Raw genomic sequence first — 17,264 nt, 5'->3', positions numbered from 1 at the left:
ATCTACATATGTGGATTAAATCCACTTATAGCATTTCTGTTCCCCTCCTCGAGGAACGAGGGTTACTTTAACAAGAGCATTATTTATAGTGAGTTAGGATTCATCCGAATGGTGTATCATGTGTTAGCTGATGCGGGACCCACTATGATCAATCAAAAGCAGATGATCCTCTCGAGATCAGTTCATAAATAAACTGCACAAATCAACAACATGATTAGCTCATTACAGACTGATAGTGTTTAAAAAGTTTTGGAAAAGGCAATAATGCCTTGGAAGGCCAACTTCATACAAATTACAATGATGAGTTTATGACCATATGTTTGTTATTAAAGATGTACTAAAGAATATTGGGGGGAAACCCCTCAGAATATCTTGCTTTGTGTTTAACAGAAGAAATAAATTCTCAAAATCATGTAAGAAAAAAAAAATCAGAAGTTTGAGATCTAAAGTCAAAAGAGAAAAATGTAAGTTTGTCATGTTTTTTCTGGTACCACATATAGACTTCCATACCAGCTTATAGAGAGCTTAAAGTGTTTGCTAGGCTATTGGCCATAAGGTAGCGTCATTGCAAATGCAAATGCAAATGCAAAAAAAAAGCACATATATAAAATAATAAACAGTTCACTTTAATTACAAGACTGGTCTTTGATTGATGTAAAGACTCACTATTTCCCACCAATAAAATGATGTGTCACTTAATGTTGCACTACTATATAGCAAGTAAGTCTCTAATTATTTAACCTGTAATGTTTACCTCAATGTCATGATTCAGGAGTATGTGAGTTTCCTAACAGGATAGATGGTGGTATATGATTACCATCAACTACCACCCTGATGTGAGATGTTTCAGAGATTTTCAAATGTTTACATTTTATAGATTATTTAAAAAGAAAAAAAAGCTTGCATTAATGTTATGCGAGTGTTTTTTATGACATGTTAGTTTAAGCAAGATATACCGTTTGATTTATTTTTAGCTTCTTTTGACAGACAATGGCATCTGGTTTGTGTTGTGTAATCAGTCTTTGAGCATTGTGACCTCAACAAATCACCCTTGTCATACCACACATACAGGAGAGTTCATTGTTTGTTTTTTGTCACATCCTGCATCGGAAGCCACTTCAACCAGCAGAAGCTCTTGGACAGGACAAGGTATTTAGATATCCATTATATGAGAACGAAATTACATATATACATTAAATAGTTTTTTTACTTTTCAGTACTAAATTAATATAAAAGTCAGCATAGGACCTTTATATTGCTCCAAAGTCTATTTAGAGTCTAATAATGAACATTAACCTCGGTGTCTAAAGAACATTTGAATAACGGAGAGCTCCAGGATACCATCTATGCTCATAATCATACATCTGATAGATAAATGCGCTCAAGGATACACTATATCAAGTTTCCGAAGGTCTTCCCTGTATTTTCAGATGTCCGGAGAGATCTTTTACTCTGTGGATAATCTCTATGACCTGGACAGTGCCAACTGCCATCCTCTAGTGTGCCACTTGTGCCAAGAGCAATACGAGCATCCATGTTTACTGGACTGTTATCACACGTTCTGTGCCAGTTGCCTGCGTGGAAGAGTCGCGGACAGCCGTCTGACTTGCCCTGTATGTGGGTAAGAATATAATATATGCTATCATTGATCAACTTATTTTGACAGTTCAACCTGTATTTAAATCACTTGCAGCGGTTTAAAGGCTCACATGAAGCCATGCATTTGAGACTGTATTTATAGATGGTCAAATAACAATGTCTGGGCAACTCTACAGTGCCAAACAGCTGCACCATAAACCCGGCCTCTGTGCTGGACTTAATCAAAGGTCTCTGGGCGCATTCTAGCATGGCCACCATGGCATCAAACAATAAGCCGAGCACTATCTGATACTTGACATTGGATCCGCAGGTCGTGGGCTGGCTGCAGACAGAGATGGCTGAAATGCCTGTGCATGCACTCGTTGTTCTGTCGCCATATACTGTAGTAAGTCTAGCAGCAGCTTAAACGCACACCGTAGATCTCGCACATATGGAGGACATTTATGAAAAAGGGGGAAACGATTGGTGGTCTTTATAAAGCAGCATGTTAGAGTAAGTATGAGTACTCAGTGTTAAGTCGAGTGTTAATTATACTGCAGAGTTCTCTGTGTTAATTGTGATTGCATGCATTTTTGTGTGGTGTTAGTGATGAAAAACACAATATTATTACAATATAGAATATTAAATATAGTATTTGGTCTAATTATACATAGTGAATGCTTATAAATGGCAATCTTTGAACTATTAATCATCGAAATATTCAAATACATGACTTATAATTCAGTCCCACATTGTTTGTGTCTATTGTGGGTTCACTGTCGCTCTCTGTTCTATCTTTGAAAGCTATTTGTGTCCTTGTTGCTATGAGGCAGAGATAAACACTTCAGTGCCAGATGTATGACTAAAAGATAATCAGGCAATGGGTCAAACATTCTGTACAATCTCTGTTTCCTTTGCAGACATCAGTCTGTTGTAAAAGGAATCAATGCACTCCCTCCTGAGGATCGACTACTAAAGTTTCTGGTGGACAGTTCAGCGGACAGCGAGGAAACTGTGCAGTGTGCAAACTGTGATTTGGAGTGCAAGAAACAGGTCTCTTTATTACAAGAAACGTGCACTTTGTAGAGAAATTTTAAAACAACTGTAGTGGAAATAAGAAGCAATATTTTCTTAATATATTATTATTTTATTACATGTTTATTTTTCTTATATATTCATGTTTTAATGTAGAATTACTTTTTGCAGTCTTGATATCCCAAAAATGACATTTCCAATTTTCACCACTATTGCATTTTCACAATAAACAAAGATGTAGCTTGATGATGCCATGACTGAGCCTGGTTTATACTTCTGCGTCAAGTGACCGGCGTAACCCACGGCGCATGCAACACGTGTCGCTGTGCATTCATACTTCTGCACGCTGTTTCTGTAGGTCTGGATTAACACTTCCGTATAACGCTAGTTGGCAGTGAGGTGTTAATGTTCCTCTGTGTCGCGTTTCTTCACTCGTGTTTTGTTTTTTCTTAATGCTTCCTATATATACAAGTGACTCAAACTCGCTCATTTTGAGGCAGGAAACTGGCGGACGTGCAACAACTTTAACCATAAGTCAAACACAAAACAAAACTTTGCATCTGGAGCTCCTTCACGGGACTCCACACTTGTAAACAATCACTCCATCAAGCTCGCGCAGCTATCGGTCCCTCCCAGACTCGTCAGTGCTACCAAGTCGACCAATCACAGTGCTTGCGCTACGCGTCGTTGCAATAATATCCAGCTGCAGGCCCGCAGAACCACACACGTTTTAGGCACACACAATCTAGGACACACGATTTAGGCAAACCATATATGGTTACGATCTCCGTCGTTGCGACAATTTTTGAGAGGTGCATGTCAGCAACGCCGACAACCACGGTGTATGGCTATGCATCGACGCGTAGGCTGCACCGTAGCATACACGTGCGCTAAACGCAGAAGTATAAATCAGCCTTGAGAGTGGAGTCATGGAAGTAGTCTTCATTACAGGACTGCATAAATCATGTTCATAATCATGTTCATTATCATGTACAGGGAGTAAGAAGCGGAGTAAGGCTAAAAGCTGTTGACTTCAAATGAGAGACGTGTATGAAAGCACATTCAGTTGAGTTAGATATGTTTATATTTTGGGTCTAGTTAACCTCCAGCCACAGATCAGAACACATGAAATTTGTAGTGGTGGGCAAAGCGAGGCTTCGTGAAACACTGAAACTATCGAAGCAAATGTGTCGAAGCTTCGAAACGTTTCGAAACACCACTCTACGGTGACACCTAGTGGTCATTTTATTTGTATTTCACTGAAACAGCTTCAGCAAAGAACAGTTGAGCAATTTTAATACCAGTTGGTAATGCTTTGTTATTGTATCGTTTTGTTTCAACATTGCTCTGACATACGAATAAACACCTTGTAAATAAATTTGTATTGTTTTGTTCATAAAACAGGGTTGTTACTAGATCAGATACAGTTGTGGCCAGAAGTTAACAATAATTATTTATATTATTAATTACATTTTCCATTGTATTTTATTAACGTCTATCCAAAACCTAAACCCATCACAGTACTGTAAAAATATGAATTATTGTTCTACAGTGTTACAAAAATGATGCTAAATTGATGGCATATCCGCAGCTGTATCCTATCTAGGCTACACCATAAAACAGTAACAGTACTAGTCGAGATTCGAACGCAAAATAAATTTGAAATACAGTACCATAATGCACACGCACGGTCCACTAGGCCATACAAGACATAAGTTATAATGAAGATCATGCCAGTCAAATGCAGATTCTCCGGGTCTTGAAACGCCTCTGAAATGATCGATGCTTTGAATCGCTTTTGTCACGTGACCAAGTGTTTCGAAACATTTTAGTCACGTGACTTGGGTGTTTCAGATCATGCTTCGGTGCAGTGTTTCGAAACACTTGCGCTTCGGGATCTCGACACTGTGTTGAAACGTCAGTTTCACGTCAGCCATCCCTAGAAATTTGTAGAGTCACTGCATGGTGGAACTAAAATGGAGTAAAATGTATCATTTGTGTTTCTTAAGGCCTTAAGGAGATTTTCAAGTTTAAAACAAGAGTTTAAAACATTGTACAAAATTGTACCCTTTCTAATTTTATTAATTTATTCATTCATTTTCTTTTTGGCTTAGTCCCTTTATTAATCTGGGGATGCCACAGCTTAATGAACCGCCAACTTATCCAGTATATGTTTTTACGCAGCGGATGCCCTTCCATCCGTAACCCATCACTAGGAAACAACCATACACACTCATACACTACGGACAATTTAGCCTACCCAATTCACCTGTACCGCATGTCTTAGGACTTGTGGGGTGAACCAGAGCACCTAAAGGAAACCCACACGAACGCGGGAAAAACATGCAAACTCCACAAAGAAATGCAACTGACCCAGCCGAGGCTCGATCCAGTGACCTTCTTGCTGTGAGGCAACAGAGCTACCTACTGCGCCACTGTGTCGCCACCATTTCTAATTGAAATAAATGCCAATTGTATTGAATTATTTCTACATTTGAACACTTTATAGTGTTGTTTTACATTTGATTATTCAAATTCTGTATCTGAATGCAATTAGACTCCCCAGAAAACCAAAAATTTCACATTTCTCTTTGCTATAATGTATTTACATGTGTCTATGCTTTGTAATATAATTTTTATATTTGCTCAACTCCCCTACAGAATCATCCTAATCAGTCAAAATTTGTAAATTATTTCCCGATAGAGCTATTGAAGTCATCTGGTGAAAATGTATTCATATTGCAATATATACTGCAGAGAAACAAAATATTGCAATGTTGAATTTTTCTAATATTGTGCTGCCCTACTATGAAGAAGCTAAAAACAGGAAAAGGACTTTAATTTTCATACTGAAAATAATTTTTGCCCAGGATTTTTTAAAGGCCTTTATGAGCGCTGAGAGTATGTTTGATTTAGAATTGAAGTCATTCATTGATTGAAAAAGAATTGAGTCATTCATTGAGAATTGAACAGTTGTGCTGCAGTAGTGTTTTGTTTGTCACATGAATGTATTTGAGCACAGTGTTCCAATAGTTACTATTATTATTTTTAATTTTTTTTTAAAACAACACTTTTGGACTTAATCTCTCTAGGATGTGGATGCAATGTATTATTGCAACACTTGTTGCCAGCCACTGTGTCGAGACTGCAGGGAAACCACCCATAAAGCCAAGATGTTTTCCCGCCACGAGATCGTCTCCTTGGCAAAACGTACCAAAGAAGCCCACAAAAAATGTGGTAAGTGTGAATTAGTCCAAACTATGTCAAGTATCTCCAGCTAAATATAAAGTAATGAAATGTTTATATAAAAAAAAGAACAAGCATTGATAATCATGCACAGTCTGTGTTCACAGCCCTCCATGAGGAATTCTACATCATGTTTTCTACAGAGAAAAAGTCCATGCTCTGCATCAACTGCTTCAGAGACATGCAAGTGTGAGTCCTAAACTTTGAGTATACAGAGGCCAGCATTAATGTGTGCATTCCCCTTGAAAATTTATATTTGATGTTTTATTGGAAGATGTGGACAATATACAGGGTGGGTGTACTGTAACTATGGTGTAAATAGAACCATTAGTACCAGTGGAGTCATATGAAAACAGCCTCTAAATAAATGAGCGAAAACTGGACTTAATAGTGCAGACAACAGCAACAAGGCAGAATTAGAAATATTGGCTTTATTAACAAGTTTTTTTTTATTGCCTAGTTTGCTTTTCAGCCACCATTTAAATTGGAACAGTTTTGTTTTATTTAAGGGATTAATCTAGGTGAGTGTTTTCACGTAAAGTTAGAAACATGGTGACCCTTTTACAATAAGGTTTCCATTTCCATAGAAAGGTTAATGTAAGTGAATGTGTTTACTAACATGAACTAACAATGAACAATACTTCAGTATAGTACAGCTGTTATTAATCATAGTTCAACAATTTCAAATGCGATATTACAATTTAAAGTTGTGCTTTAACGTTAGTGAATGCGCTGTAAAGAAAATGCAGGGTTCTATACACAATTACGTTTACTTAACACATATAAGTGGATTGAACAAAAAAAATTATGTGTTTAACCCAAATCTCAAGAATTGTGTTGTTTCAGAAAATTTTTAAAAAGTATTTTTAACAAGCAGCAAAAAATAGCAGTTTTTTTTTTGTGTGTGTGAGCTAACATTAACTAACAGTGAACTATATTTCTATTAAAGTAATACTAACAGAGATTTATAAATATTGTAATAAATCTTTGTTTCTTTATTTTAATGAATGCACTAACTAATAAAACCTTGTTGTGAAGTGAGACATTTTAAACGTTTTAATCAGCTACATTTGATAGTTTGTATGACCTATATTTTTTAATTATTTGCCCTTTGGTGTATACTTATTTCTTGCACCGATTTAAAGTTATTTTGTAAAATAAATCTAGTTTTGGCATTGATGCTAGCTAATCAAATGTAAAACCAGATTTAAACAATTTTCCAATTTTATAGCATCTCATAGAAATGAGTATGAATGTATGAAAACAGGATGGATGTTTTTCTAAGAAATGTGTTAGTGTTCATGCTGGGCACTCAGTAAACTGTAGCACATGATTCATGATTCAACATAATCTGGGTTTTGTCTTATTCCACAGGGAAAGCAGAGCACACTGCATTGATATTGAGACAGCATATATACAAGGCTGTGAAAAACTGGACCAAGCCGTCTTAGTGAGTTTCCCTTCCTTTTCTTTTTTTTTGTAACAATATTTACTTTCATTCTTGCCGGTCTTCTTTGAAGCGCCTAAACTCATATCATGACATCAAATGTTTTTGTTACCTTTAACTTACTTGAATTAAATTTTATTTCCATTATATAAAGTTATTTTGATTAAACTAAAAATAATGAATGCAGCTAGAATTCCTTTACAGTGTAGTGCAGTGATTTGTCTCTCTTCAGGCAGTGAAGGAGCTTCAGATGTCAGCGCGAGAGGCCATTATTCTGCTCAAAGCCATGATTGGAGAGGTCAGAGCCAATGTGGATGAAGAAGAGAGCGCCATCTGCACACTTTTCAGTAACATGCAGGTGTCATGTGACTCCATTAGCTTTGTTTTGTTTTAAGAAAACTCTATTTTATTAGGTTAAGTTCCTATATTTACTTATTAAGTTCCTTTAACAAGAATAATAATAAAACTCATGATTTTGTTATTTATTTTTATTGCTCAGGAAAAACTAGCAGAAAGAAAAAAGATTCTACTGAAGGCAGCACGGAGGTAACTAAAATACATACATATTACATAAAATATAAGTCACCATGATGCAGTCTACATTAACATAATTTACATAATATATTAAGTAGGCGGCATGGTGGCTCATTGGTTAGCACTGTCGCCTTAAAGCATGAAGGTTGCTGGTTCTGGCTGGACTAGTTTGCATTTCTGTCTGGAGTTTGTGCATGCAAGTGTGAATGCTAGAGTGTATGAATGTTTCCCAGTACTGGGTTGTGGCTGGAAGGGAATCCGCTGCGTAAAACATATGCTGGAATTGCTGTACCCCTGTTAATAAGGGACTAAAATGAAGGAAAATGGATGAATGTATATATTAAGTATCATATAGCACAATATATATGAAACAATGACTGATATTAGAGATTATTTATATTGAAAAATTTGGTCCAAAATATCTTTAACTTGATGTACCTGTGTCCAATAAACACAGTTTTAGGTAGTGTAAATGTGTTCATGTTGTATTGCTAAGTGTTTTTCATTAAATAAGAAGTAAAATGACAAGTGTTATTATTAATATCAGGGTTCCTGTAGGTTTTATCAAGTCAAATTTTTAAGACTTTTCGGACTTTTTAAGACCCTTTTAACTTTTAGACTTATAGCAGGGTAAGGATTGTTTTCTAATGGCTCAGTATTATCATTAGGAATTGTGTAATCGTTTTGAGTTTTTTTTTTTTTTACTGATTAGAGAATAAAATTTGTGAAATTTGCTATAAAAATTTGTGTAACAGTTGTTGTGAACTGTATCTCTTTGCAATACAAAAACTTTCATATAAAAATTAGGGTTTATTGATATTTGTATTGGTCATTGGATGGATATCGACCCAAATTGAGTAGCTTTACTTGGACAAAGCAAAATTAAGATCTGTTTAAAACGATTTAAGACCTACAACACAATATGTCAAGGACTTTAAGACTTTTTAAAGCCTAAAATTTAGAATTTAGACATTTTAAGACACAGCGGCCACCGTGTAATATATTTACAATAATAGTGTAAGGTATTATCACATATAAGTAGGGGGGATTTATGCAGAATGATTTTGGGGGTATCATAACTAAAAACTTAATATATGAAATAAATTGTATTTAATGTTTACAATGCACATCCAATAAGGTCCACTTATTTGCAGAAATATCTGCATAAATCTGCAGATTTCTGCGTGCTCATATTCCATGTGGGCCTACATAAAAGGTACTGAAAGTACATGTATCTACAGTATATAAAAACATTTCTAAAATGATTTACAAAAATTAAATATATTTTTAAACGTTTGCATAGAGTACATAGTATATTAATATAAAGTGGGTCTGATAATGTAATTTTAACATTTTAATATCTGTCTTTTATTACCTGTCAACCATAATTGTCAGGATTGGACAATTGTCAGAATTATGCTCCAAAAATGTAATAATACAAATATAGCTATTTATTTATACATTTCATAACTATTTTTTAGTCAGCATGAAGAGAAGGAGAGAACCTTTAAAGAGCAATTATCTCATCTTGCTGCACTCCTGCCAACTCTCCAGGTAAATACATTTCCTCCATGTCTCCATAAATATTAGCTTTTCATTTATTCTCGCTTGCTTCCAGACACATTTTTTTTGTTTGTTTGTTTTTTTCTACAGGTTCATCTTGTTACATGCTCTGCCTTCCTAAGCTCAGCAAATAAGTTTGAGTTCTTAGACATGGGATATGTGAGTACAAACTGCAATCCGAATCTATTGCATCGATAGACTCATTAGTTATGCCAAATATGTGAATTAGACTTATATGCACAAACCTGGAATATTGCATAAAACATTTGCGAATAGTTCTCAGTTTTTATCAAAGTCGAAATCGTCACTTTCTGATACACTGGCTAAAGAAAACTTTGGTACCATTGCAGAAAAGCCATAAGTCACTTTCCAAAACCTTTTTATTCAATGTTCGCCACTGTTGGAATAATCTTCCCATTTCAACACAGATTGCAGATTCACTGGAATCCATCAAACAACAACTAAAAACCCATGTCATCCGAGAGCACCTTAACCCCAGTGAATAGAACTAAGACCACCTTGTAGAAGCACTTTCTCTCTCCCTCCCTATCTCTTAAAAAAAAGAGCACTCTTACTCTAGCACTAAATAGTCTGAGCACACACAAGTTACTTTGTATAACTAGCACTTCTTGTGTGTATTGCCTATACTTGTTGAATCGCTGAATGCCTCATCAACTGAAAATTGCATTGGACAAAAGCATCTGCTAAATGACATTGTAAAATGATTTTATGTAAATGTAAAAATGGAAGTTGCTGCAATAGGAGAAGCCATTGTGGGCTTTTTTTCTTAATTACAACATTAATGGACAAACCAGCAGACAGACCACATTGTAAAATACCTGACTTGTTGTTGTGGTCATTCTAAAAGCCCTTAGCCAAAGTCATTAAAGTAGTTCAGTATAATTACCTTCCAGAACTGTCTTTTAAGCAATATTCCATTTTTGTGCATAAATCTAATTGGCATTTTTGAATGGATAATACTGAATGATTAATTGATTGATTTACCTCACAAAGCAATTAATGGAGAGACTAAAGAAGATTGTGAAACTACCACACAGGTTGAGACCAACACAGAGCAGTAAGGTTAGTTTACTAAATTCCTATATGTTAAACATGCCCATACATAAGTTACATCTGCTATACTCCATCCACACAGATCAACACAGAGTATCGCTCTGAATTTGCTCGCTGCCTAGAGCCGCTGCTGCTGTTGGGTCAACGGCGCTCAATGTCTACCACAGGGAGCGTGGCTTTAGCTTTGGGAAATGCCAGTGGACTGTGAGTCTTGGTAGAAGTTACTAGTGTTCTTTTAGTAGCCCTTTAGCATAACAATTCATTTTGTCACCTTGGAATTTAAAGGTTCTATCTGCGTTCAGAATGATTTTGAGATATTGAGCTTTAAAGTTTTTGCATTCCATAGCAAACAGTATGTGTGTAGCATTTGTTTTTTAAAATAAGAAGTCTTAAAATGTAAACAACATCCCATAATGTAAATAAGTTGTCATTTAATAAGAATATGTCAATAACTCAAGTTTGACAAAAATTTCAGAACCTTATTATTCTAAGGTGACGATTTATCCAAGTATGAATAATCTTGTAAAGCATGACTTATTCATAGTTCAGCATTTACTAATGCATTATTAAAATCCAAAGTGGTGCTTGTTAACGTTAATGATTTAACTTGAACTAACGCTTTTTTACTCAAATAGCATTAACTAACATTAACAAAGAGAAATTAATACCGTAACAAACATATTGCTAATTGTTTGTTCACGTTAGTAAATACACTAATTAATACTACCAATTTATTTTTTTACTGTTTTTCACTAAAAATGTGCATTAACAAAATTAAACTTTTTAAATGAACATTTAAATAGCCCATTATTAGTTTAATTTTAAATAGTATATTGTTAGCTTATTGTTTGGTTGCCTTATAGCTTTTGTACAAGAAGAATTATAATTTTGTGTATGTACAGTTGAAGTCAGATTTATTAGCCCCCCCCCTTTGAGTTTTCTTTATTTTTAAAAAATTTCCCAAACGACATTTAACAGAGCAAGGAAATTTTCACAGCATGTCTGATCATATTTTTTCTTCTGGAGAAAGTTTTATTTGTTTTATTTCGGCTAGAATAACAGCAGTTTTTAATTTTTACCATTTTAATTTTTTTTTTTAAACAACTATTTTAAGGTCAAAATTATAAGCCTCTTGAAGCTATATATTTTTCGATAGTCTACAGAAAAAAATCATCATTATAAAATAACTTGCCTAATTACCCTAATCTGCCTAATTACCCTTATTAACATAGTTAAGCCTTTAAATGTCGTTTTAAACTGTATAGAAGTATCTTGAAGAATATCTAGTCAAATAATATTTACTGTAATCATGGCAAAGATAAAATAAGTCAGTTATTAGAAATGAGTTATTAAAACTATTATGATAAGAAATGTGTTGAAAAAATCTTCTCTCCGTTAAACAGAAATTGTGGGAAAAAAAAATAAACGGGGGCTAATAATTCAGGGAGGCTAATAATTCTGACTTCAACTGTATATAGGTTTTTGAAAATATATATAATTTTGTTTTATGCTTTTTAAATAATGTGTTTTTTATGTCTTAAAAAAACAAGCCTCCCTTTGACAGGTGATAAAAATTAGCTCTTATAACAGTTAAACAAAATGTATACAGTTTGTCCAGTGTAAGTGTGATGTCCATATCAAATAAATAGATTCAACTAAAGAAATGCTCTTCTTCCCTCAGGATGCAGTCATCTCTTTCAGTGCAGTGTCACTCTCCTGCTATGAGTGACATGTCGCTGTGCTCATCGGTGGTGCGCAGGCCGACCTCACACCGCTACATCAGCACCAAGGTTTTGCTGGCCAAGGGTGGAGAGACGCCGTTTATGGAGCACTGCTGCAACTATGAGAACAGCTACAGGGTAAGTGTTACTCATACACTCCATTGTGTTATTTTTAGCCGTTTACCTCAAAGGGCCTCAGTACATGTGGTCAAGACAATCTGCTTAAGTTTAAACTCAGAATGAACAAGTGTGATTTAGGAGACTATGGTTGTTGGTGTTTTGTGGCAGAGAGAGCTCACAAAACACTACCAAACTGAAAAAAACAACTAGTTCATCATTTTGACAATACACACGTACGCAACTTTTCACAACACACTACAAATAGCACAGAGCACTACAGAAATGTGTCAGAAACCACAGAAAGTGGCTTGTTTCCTGTTCAGGATTAGCAGTATTGTCATTAATTAGTAACTCTTCAGATTATTTAAGTTAAAAATATACAAAAAAGGAAGCGGTTGTACGTCAAAAAAGGGAATAAAAGGACAATCTTAACTTCTGTTTCATGATGACTTTAACTAATGAGCTCACGTCATATTTTGGTGTCTTGCGTATCTTGTTAATCTACTGGGATTTTCACACACAACCAACACATGGACACATGGAAAAACAAGCAGACTGGATCAAGCTGATATTAAAGATAACAGTAAATAAACAACATAACTCTGCAGAAAAATTCACAAACCTTGAAGCAGGTGAGCTACAGCAGCAGCAGAAGAGGGTACAGATACTGGTTGCTCACTCCTCTTTATCAAATGAAATGAGTGTAGTTAACTCAATTTCCTAAAAGTTAATTCTATTCATTTTAAAATAGTTTTGAACTCATTGTTGAAGGTAATGAGTTAATTAAATACCTCATTACTTCAACCTAAATAGAAGTTCACAGTTGTTTGTTGCTATCTGTTTCCTCAAACGGTTTGAGTTGCCTTAACTCATTGTGTTTTACAATACTCGGTTGGCTTGAGTTCTCTTCATTTATTGGGGTTTACTGTGCTGAAAGTGCTTCATTTACTCAAATGGATCAAGTTCACAGTACTCATTAGGATTAGTTTTTGATCTTAAATGGTTTGTTGTAATCTGTTCCCTCAAACGGTTTGAGTTACCTTAACTTTTTTAGTTTTACAGTGTACCAACTTTATAATAGCTTTCACAACCTTCAGAACTCAATCTTGTAGATCACCTTTAAGATGTGGAGGAACGGGAGATTAATATCATGCATGTGAAGGTGACAAATCTAATCAAGATTCCTGAGGAATCTTTCCAAAATTTTCTGAGGATTTCTGACCTTTTTGAATCGGAGCATACAGATTTTATCTCTGTACTTCCAAAGGCAAAAGATTTTTGACCCTGTGCCTAGGCATTTAGAAAAAATAACTGCAGCAAACGGAAGAATAACTGCAGTTCAACCGTAGGATATAAAAGTATAACTGCAGTAAAATTAAGTACAATTGCAAAATTTCAATACAATGAAGTATACTGTAAGCACAGTTAAAATACAGTACAATAAAGTTCAACCGCAGTATAAGTTGCAGGAAACTGCAGTAGAAACAAGTAAACTTGTGCTGCTGTAGTCTAACATGCCAATAGTGTGGTAATAACTGTACTGCACTTGTGTTCCAAGGGGTTTGTTCTACAACATCTTCCAAATATCCTTTGTACTTTTTTCAGGGATGTTTTTTGGATTAAGTAATTTTCTAATTGGAATTTTAAGAGTTTAATTGCAATACCGAATGCAGTGAACTGAACAGTACAACAACAGTAGCTGTTAAAATACAATGCAACTGCAAAATTGCAGTAAAATGAGGTTTAAACAGTTCAACTACAATCCAATAAAGTTCAACAGCAGTAAAATCTGCAGTACATCTGAAGTAACTGAGGGGCAATGTAGTGACATGTTATATAATGTATTGCACTAAAGGTACATAAGTATTAAAAGTGCACTTTAGCTTTATTATTACCGGCAGTATTGTAGATGTATTTCTGTTGTTAGTTATACTTCTGTAAAGTGCAATACAATATACTGTACATCAGCAATACAACTGAAGAACTGAAACCTCAGTTGGAAACCCTTGTACACTGAGCAGGAAAAGTAGTAGTTGTACTGCAGTTGTATTATAATAGTGGTATGGTGGTTGTACTGTAGTGGTGCTTCTGTATTGCAGTAGCAGTACTGCATTATAGTAGTTGTAGTACTTCAGTACCATTGCAGTAGATGTATTGAATTAGTAGTAGTATCACTGCAGTAGTTGTACTGCATTTATACTGTAGTAGTACAGTACTTCAGTTGTATACCAGTAATACAGCAATATATTTAAATAACTGTTTTATTTTTCATCTCAAAAAAAAAAAATTAACTTTTCAGAAGTTAACTATTATTGCAATATTTCTTTAAAAACTGCAGTATTCTTTAAAAATATATATTTTTGTAAGGGAGGGTAATCCCATCCGTTGCTATGCGATTAGATAATTAGATATTTGTGCAGTTGAAAGCCCAGCACACATGAAGCCAAGCCTCTCAAAGCATATTTAGACATAATATGCTTTAAATATACTGGAACTGACAAACTCTTATTGTCTGTTTAATCAGACTTTACAGACAGAGATCCAGAAGCTGAAAGACCAGGTGCAGGAGATTCACAGAGACCTGACCAAGCACCACTCCCTCACCAAACCTGACAGCATGAGTGAGATTTTGGAGAAGTCAGTACAGGTGGACAGTCAGATCTCCTCCGAGTATGCTTCAGTGGAGCTCATGCGGGCCATGTTCGAGGAGGTGAGATCCCAGTGCTTTCAATCAACATTAGAAAGAGGTACAATCGGATTCGAAATGTCATCATTTTTGTTCCTAGATCTGGGAGGAGACTTTACAGAGAGTGGCAAATGAACAGGAGATTTATGAAGGTAAACACTATTTTACTCGGTAAGCGCTTCACTCTAGTTGTGTTGTTATATCAAAGTTAACAGTTCAATGATTCTTTTTTTAGCGCAACTTCATGATCTGCTTCAGTTAAAACAGGAGAATTCCTATTTGACAACAATCTCCCGACAAATAGGTCCCTACATCCGCTCTATAGCAAAAGTGAAGGAACGTCTGGAGCCAAGGTACTAGAGAGCTTGATTTATAAGTTTCATGGCTTATAAAGTTTCATGGATTTATACGTTTTACATTAGAGCAATATAAATCAAGTGAGCCTTTAAAAGTGAAGCTAAACATTATTGCCACCCGGTGGCAGGCTTGAGTATTGTTATGAATTCAACTTGTCATTTTTCGTTCCTATCACGCTGTTGTTTAAGTGTTTTTTTTAAAGAGGTTAATTATTTTATGCATATTTGCAGTTGCGCTTGCAGGATTTTAGGTTCCAGTTGCCACCATCTGTTTCATAATCCAGGGACTTTGGCTTCACATTTCTAGTGTATTGAATGTTTTTTGTGTGTGTGCAAATTTTATCTTCAACAGGCTGAAGGAGCCTAAAGAACTCAAGGATGATCGCACAGAGATCATGTTGAAGCTCTATGAGGACAGCACGTCTACAGCTGACACACAGCCAAGGTGAGTCCACATCAGTATGTTAAAAGCATATCACGCTCTTATGTAGACACATTAGAGGGAAAAGCTGTTAATTATTAGATAATAAAAGCTATTCCATGTGTCATAATTACAGTAATGAGCTATCCTGCAACACTGAAGACAACTGGACTCTAAACAGCCTATCAGAAGAGACCAATCCTAAAAACAAGGATTACTACAGGACAAACAAGCAAAAGAACACCACAGATTCAACCAATCGCAAAGAGATTCCAATGTGATATGTCAGCTTTGACAATTGTAACCACAAAAAAAAATCTAATACACCAGTTTGAAAGACCTACACTGCCGAGGCCAAAAAAAAACTTCCACGACTGAGTTTAGCATGATTCACAGTGGCTCAGCTCTGAGATCTGTAGATTTAATTTTACAGTATGTGTTTTGTCAAACTATGTTAGACAGCCTAATGTTATGTAATGTCACTAAGTGTATTTCTATCAAAATTAGCATTTATTTTGCCAAAGATATTGTAGACCTTGTTCTAATAAACCGGAAGCATGTCTACTGTCTGATATCAGTGGTGTGAAGTAACAAATTATAAATAGTCAAACTACTGTAATTGAGAAGATTTTTCTTAAGAATTGTAAATTACTAAGTAGTTTTAACAACGTGCACTTTTACTTCCTCTTGAGTACATTTTTAGTGCTGTAACAGTACTTTTACTCCACTATTTTTCTTCCTCCTGCAGTCACTACTATTTTTTCCTGTCTATGAAGATAAAAAAATCAGTCCTGCGATTCCTGTCCAATCAAATCACACAGAGAAAGTAAATTGCACCATACTGAACAACCGCATGATGTGGGTGATTTATAATTGCAGCAAACTGTTTGGAAATATTAAAAGTGTCCAAGAACATGTCCAAAATCTTTACAGTTTACACCCAGAGACTGTTTAGATGCATGTCACTGATGAGAAGATGATGGATGTTTACTGTATGATGACTGTTATGGCCTTAAACAATAACTAAATGCACTACAGAATGTTTACACACACATCCACAAATTGCATGTAAATGCATCAGCTTTTCACAGTGTAAGGCTCACTACACTTGAGTAAATTTGAAAGGGCTACCTTTTACTCATACTTTGAATAATATTTACAACAGATTCTTACTCAACTTGCACTACATTTTTGTGCAAGTAATGTTACTTTTTCCACAACTGTCTGTTTTAACTTTGTAAATTCTACTCCAGCACATCTCAAATACATGTTGCTGGCCAATGAGGCCAAATCATGTGTGAAAATGAAGCAGACTTGCAATAATCCAATCCATAGGATACATTTACCATCATTGTAAAGACATAAAACCCCCCACATAGTGCATGAATTAACCCCAAAATAATAGCTGCCAAAGACTAACTAATCACTGCAACAAAGATCCATTTATAGAAGAATTTCATAATGACTTTTTTTGGTCAGACTG

General features: G+C 35.2%; 1 protein-coding gene across 4 annotated transcripts; it reads left to right on the top strand.

The window, feature by feature from the left end:
• The first annotated feature begins 1,093 nt into the window (after positions 1 to 1,093).
• rnf207b (ring finger protein 207b) lies at positions 1,094 to 16,695 on the top strand. Of its 4 annotated transcripts, XM_073938647.1 has the most exons (19): positions 1,094 to 1,149; positions 1,431 to 1,621; positions 1,910 to 2,091; positions 2,499 to 2,631; positions 5,706 to 5,850; positions 5,967 to 6,048; positions 7,234 to 7,309; positions 7,539 to 7,664; positions 7,806 to 7,852; positions 9,322 to 9,394; positions 9,494 to 9,562; positions 10,418 to 10,486; positions 10,560 to 10,681; positions 12,159 to 12,336; positions 14,843 to 15,028; positions 15,105 to 15,156; positions 15,240 to 15,357; positions 15,713 to 15,805; positions 15,918 to 16,353. In XM_073938647.1, exons 3-19 carry the CDS (start codon positions 2,084 to 2,086, stop codon positions 16,060 to 16,062), a joined length of 1,722 nt encoding a protein of 573 aa, XP_073794748.1. In that variant the 5' UTR covers positions 1,094 to 1,149; positions 1,431 to 1,621; positions 1,910 to 2,083; the 3' UTR covers positions 16,063 to 16,353. The 4 variants fall into 4 exon arrangements, with proteins under 4 accessions (XP_073794748.1, XP_073794749.1, XP_068072891.1 ...); XM_073938648.1 differs by lacking the exon at positions 1,910 to 2,091 and having other exon boundaries at positions 7,806 to 8,072; positions 9,253 to 9,394; XM_068216790.1 differs by lacking the exon at positions 1,910 to 2,091 and having other exon boundaries at positions 1,412 to 1,621.
• The last annotated feature ends 569 nt before the right edge of the window (positions 16,696 to 17,264 follow it).

Source organism: Danio rerio, chromosome 23 (genome assembly GCF_049306965.1).
Source record: "Danio rerio strain Tuebingen ecotype United States chromosome 23, GRCz12tu, whole genome shotgun sequence".
NCBI lineage: Eukaryota > Metazoa > Chordata > Actinopteri > Cypriniformes > Danionidae > Danio > Danio rerio.
Note: the sequence above shows the minus strand (reverse complement) of the source record. Positions and strands in the feature narration are given on the sequence as shown.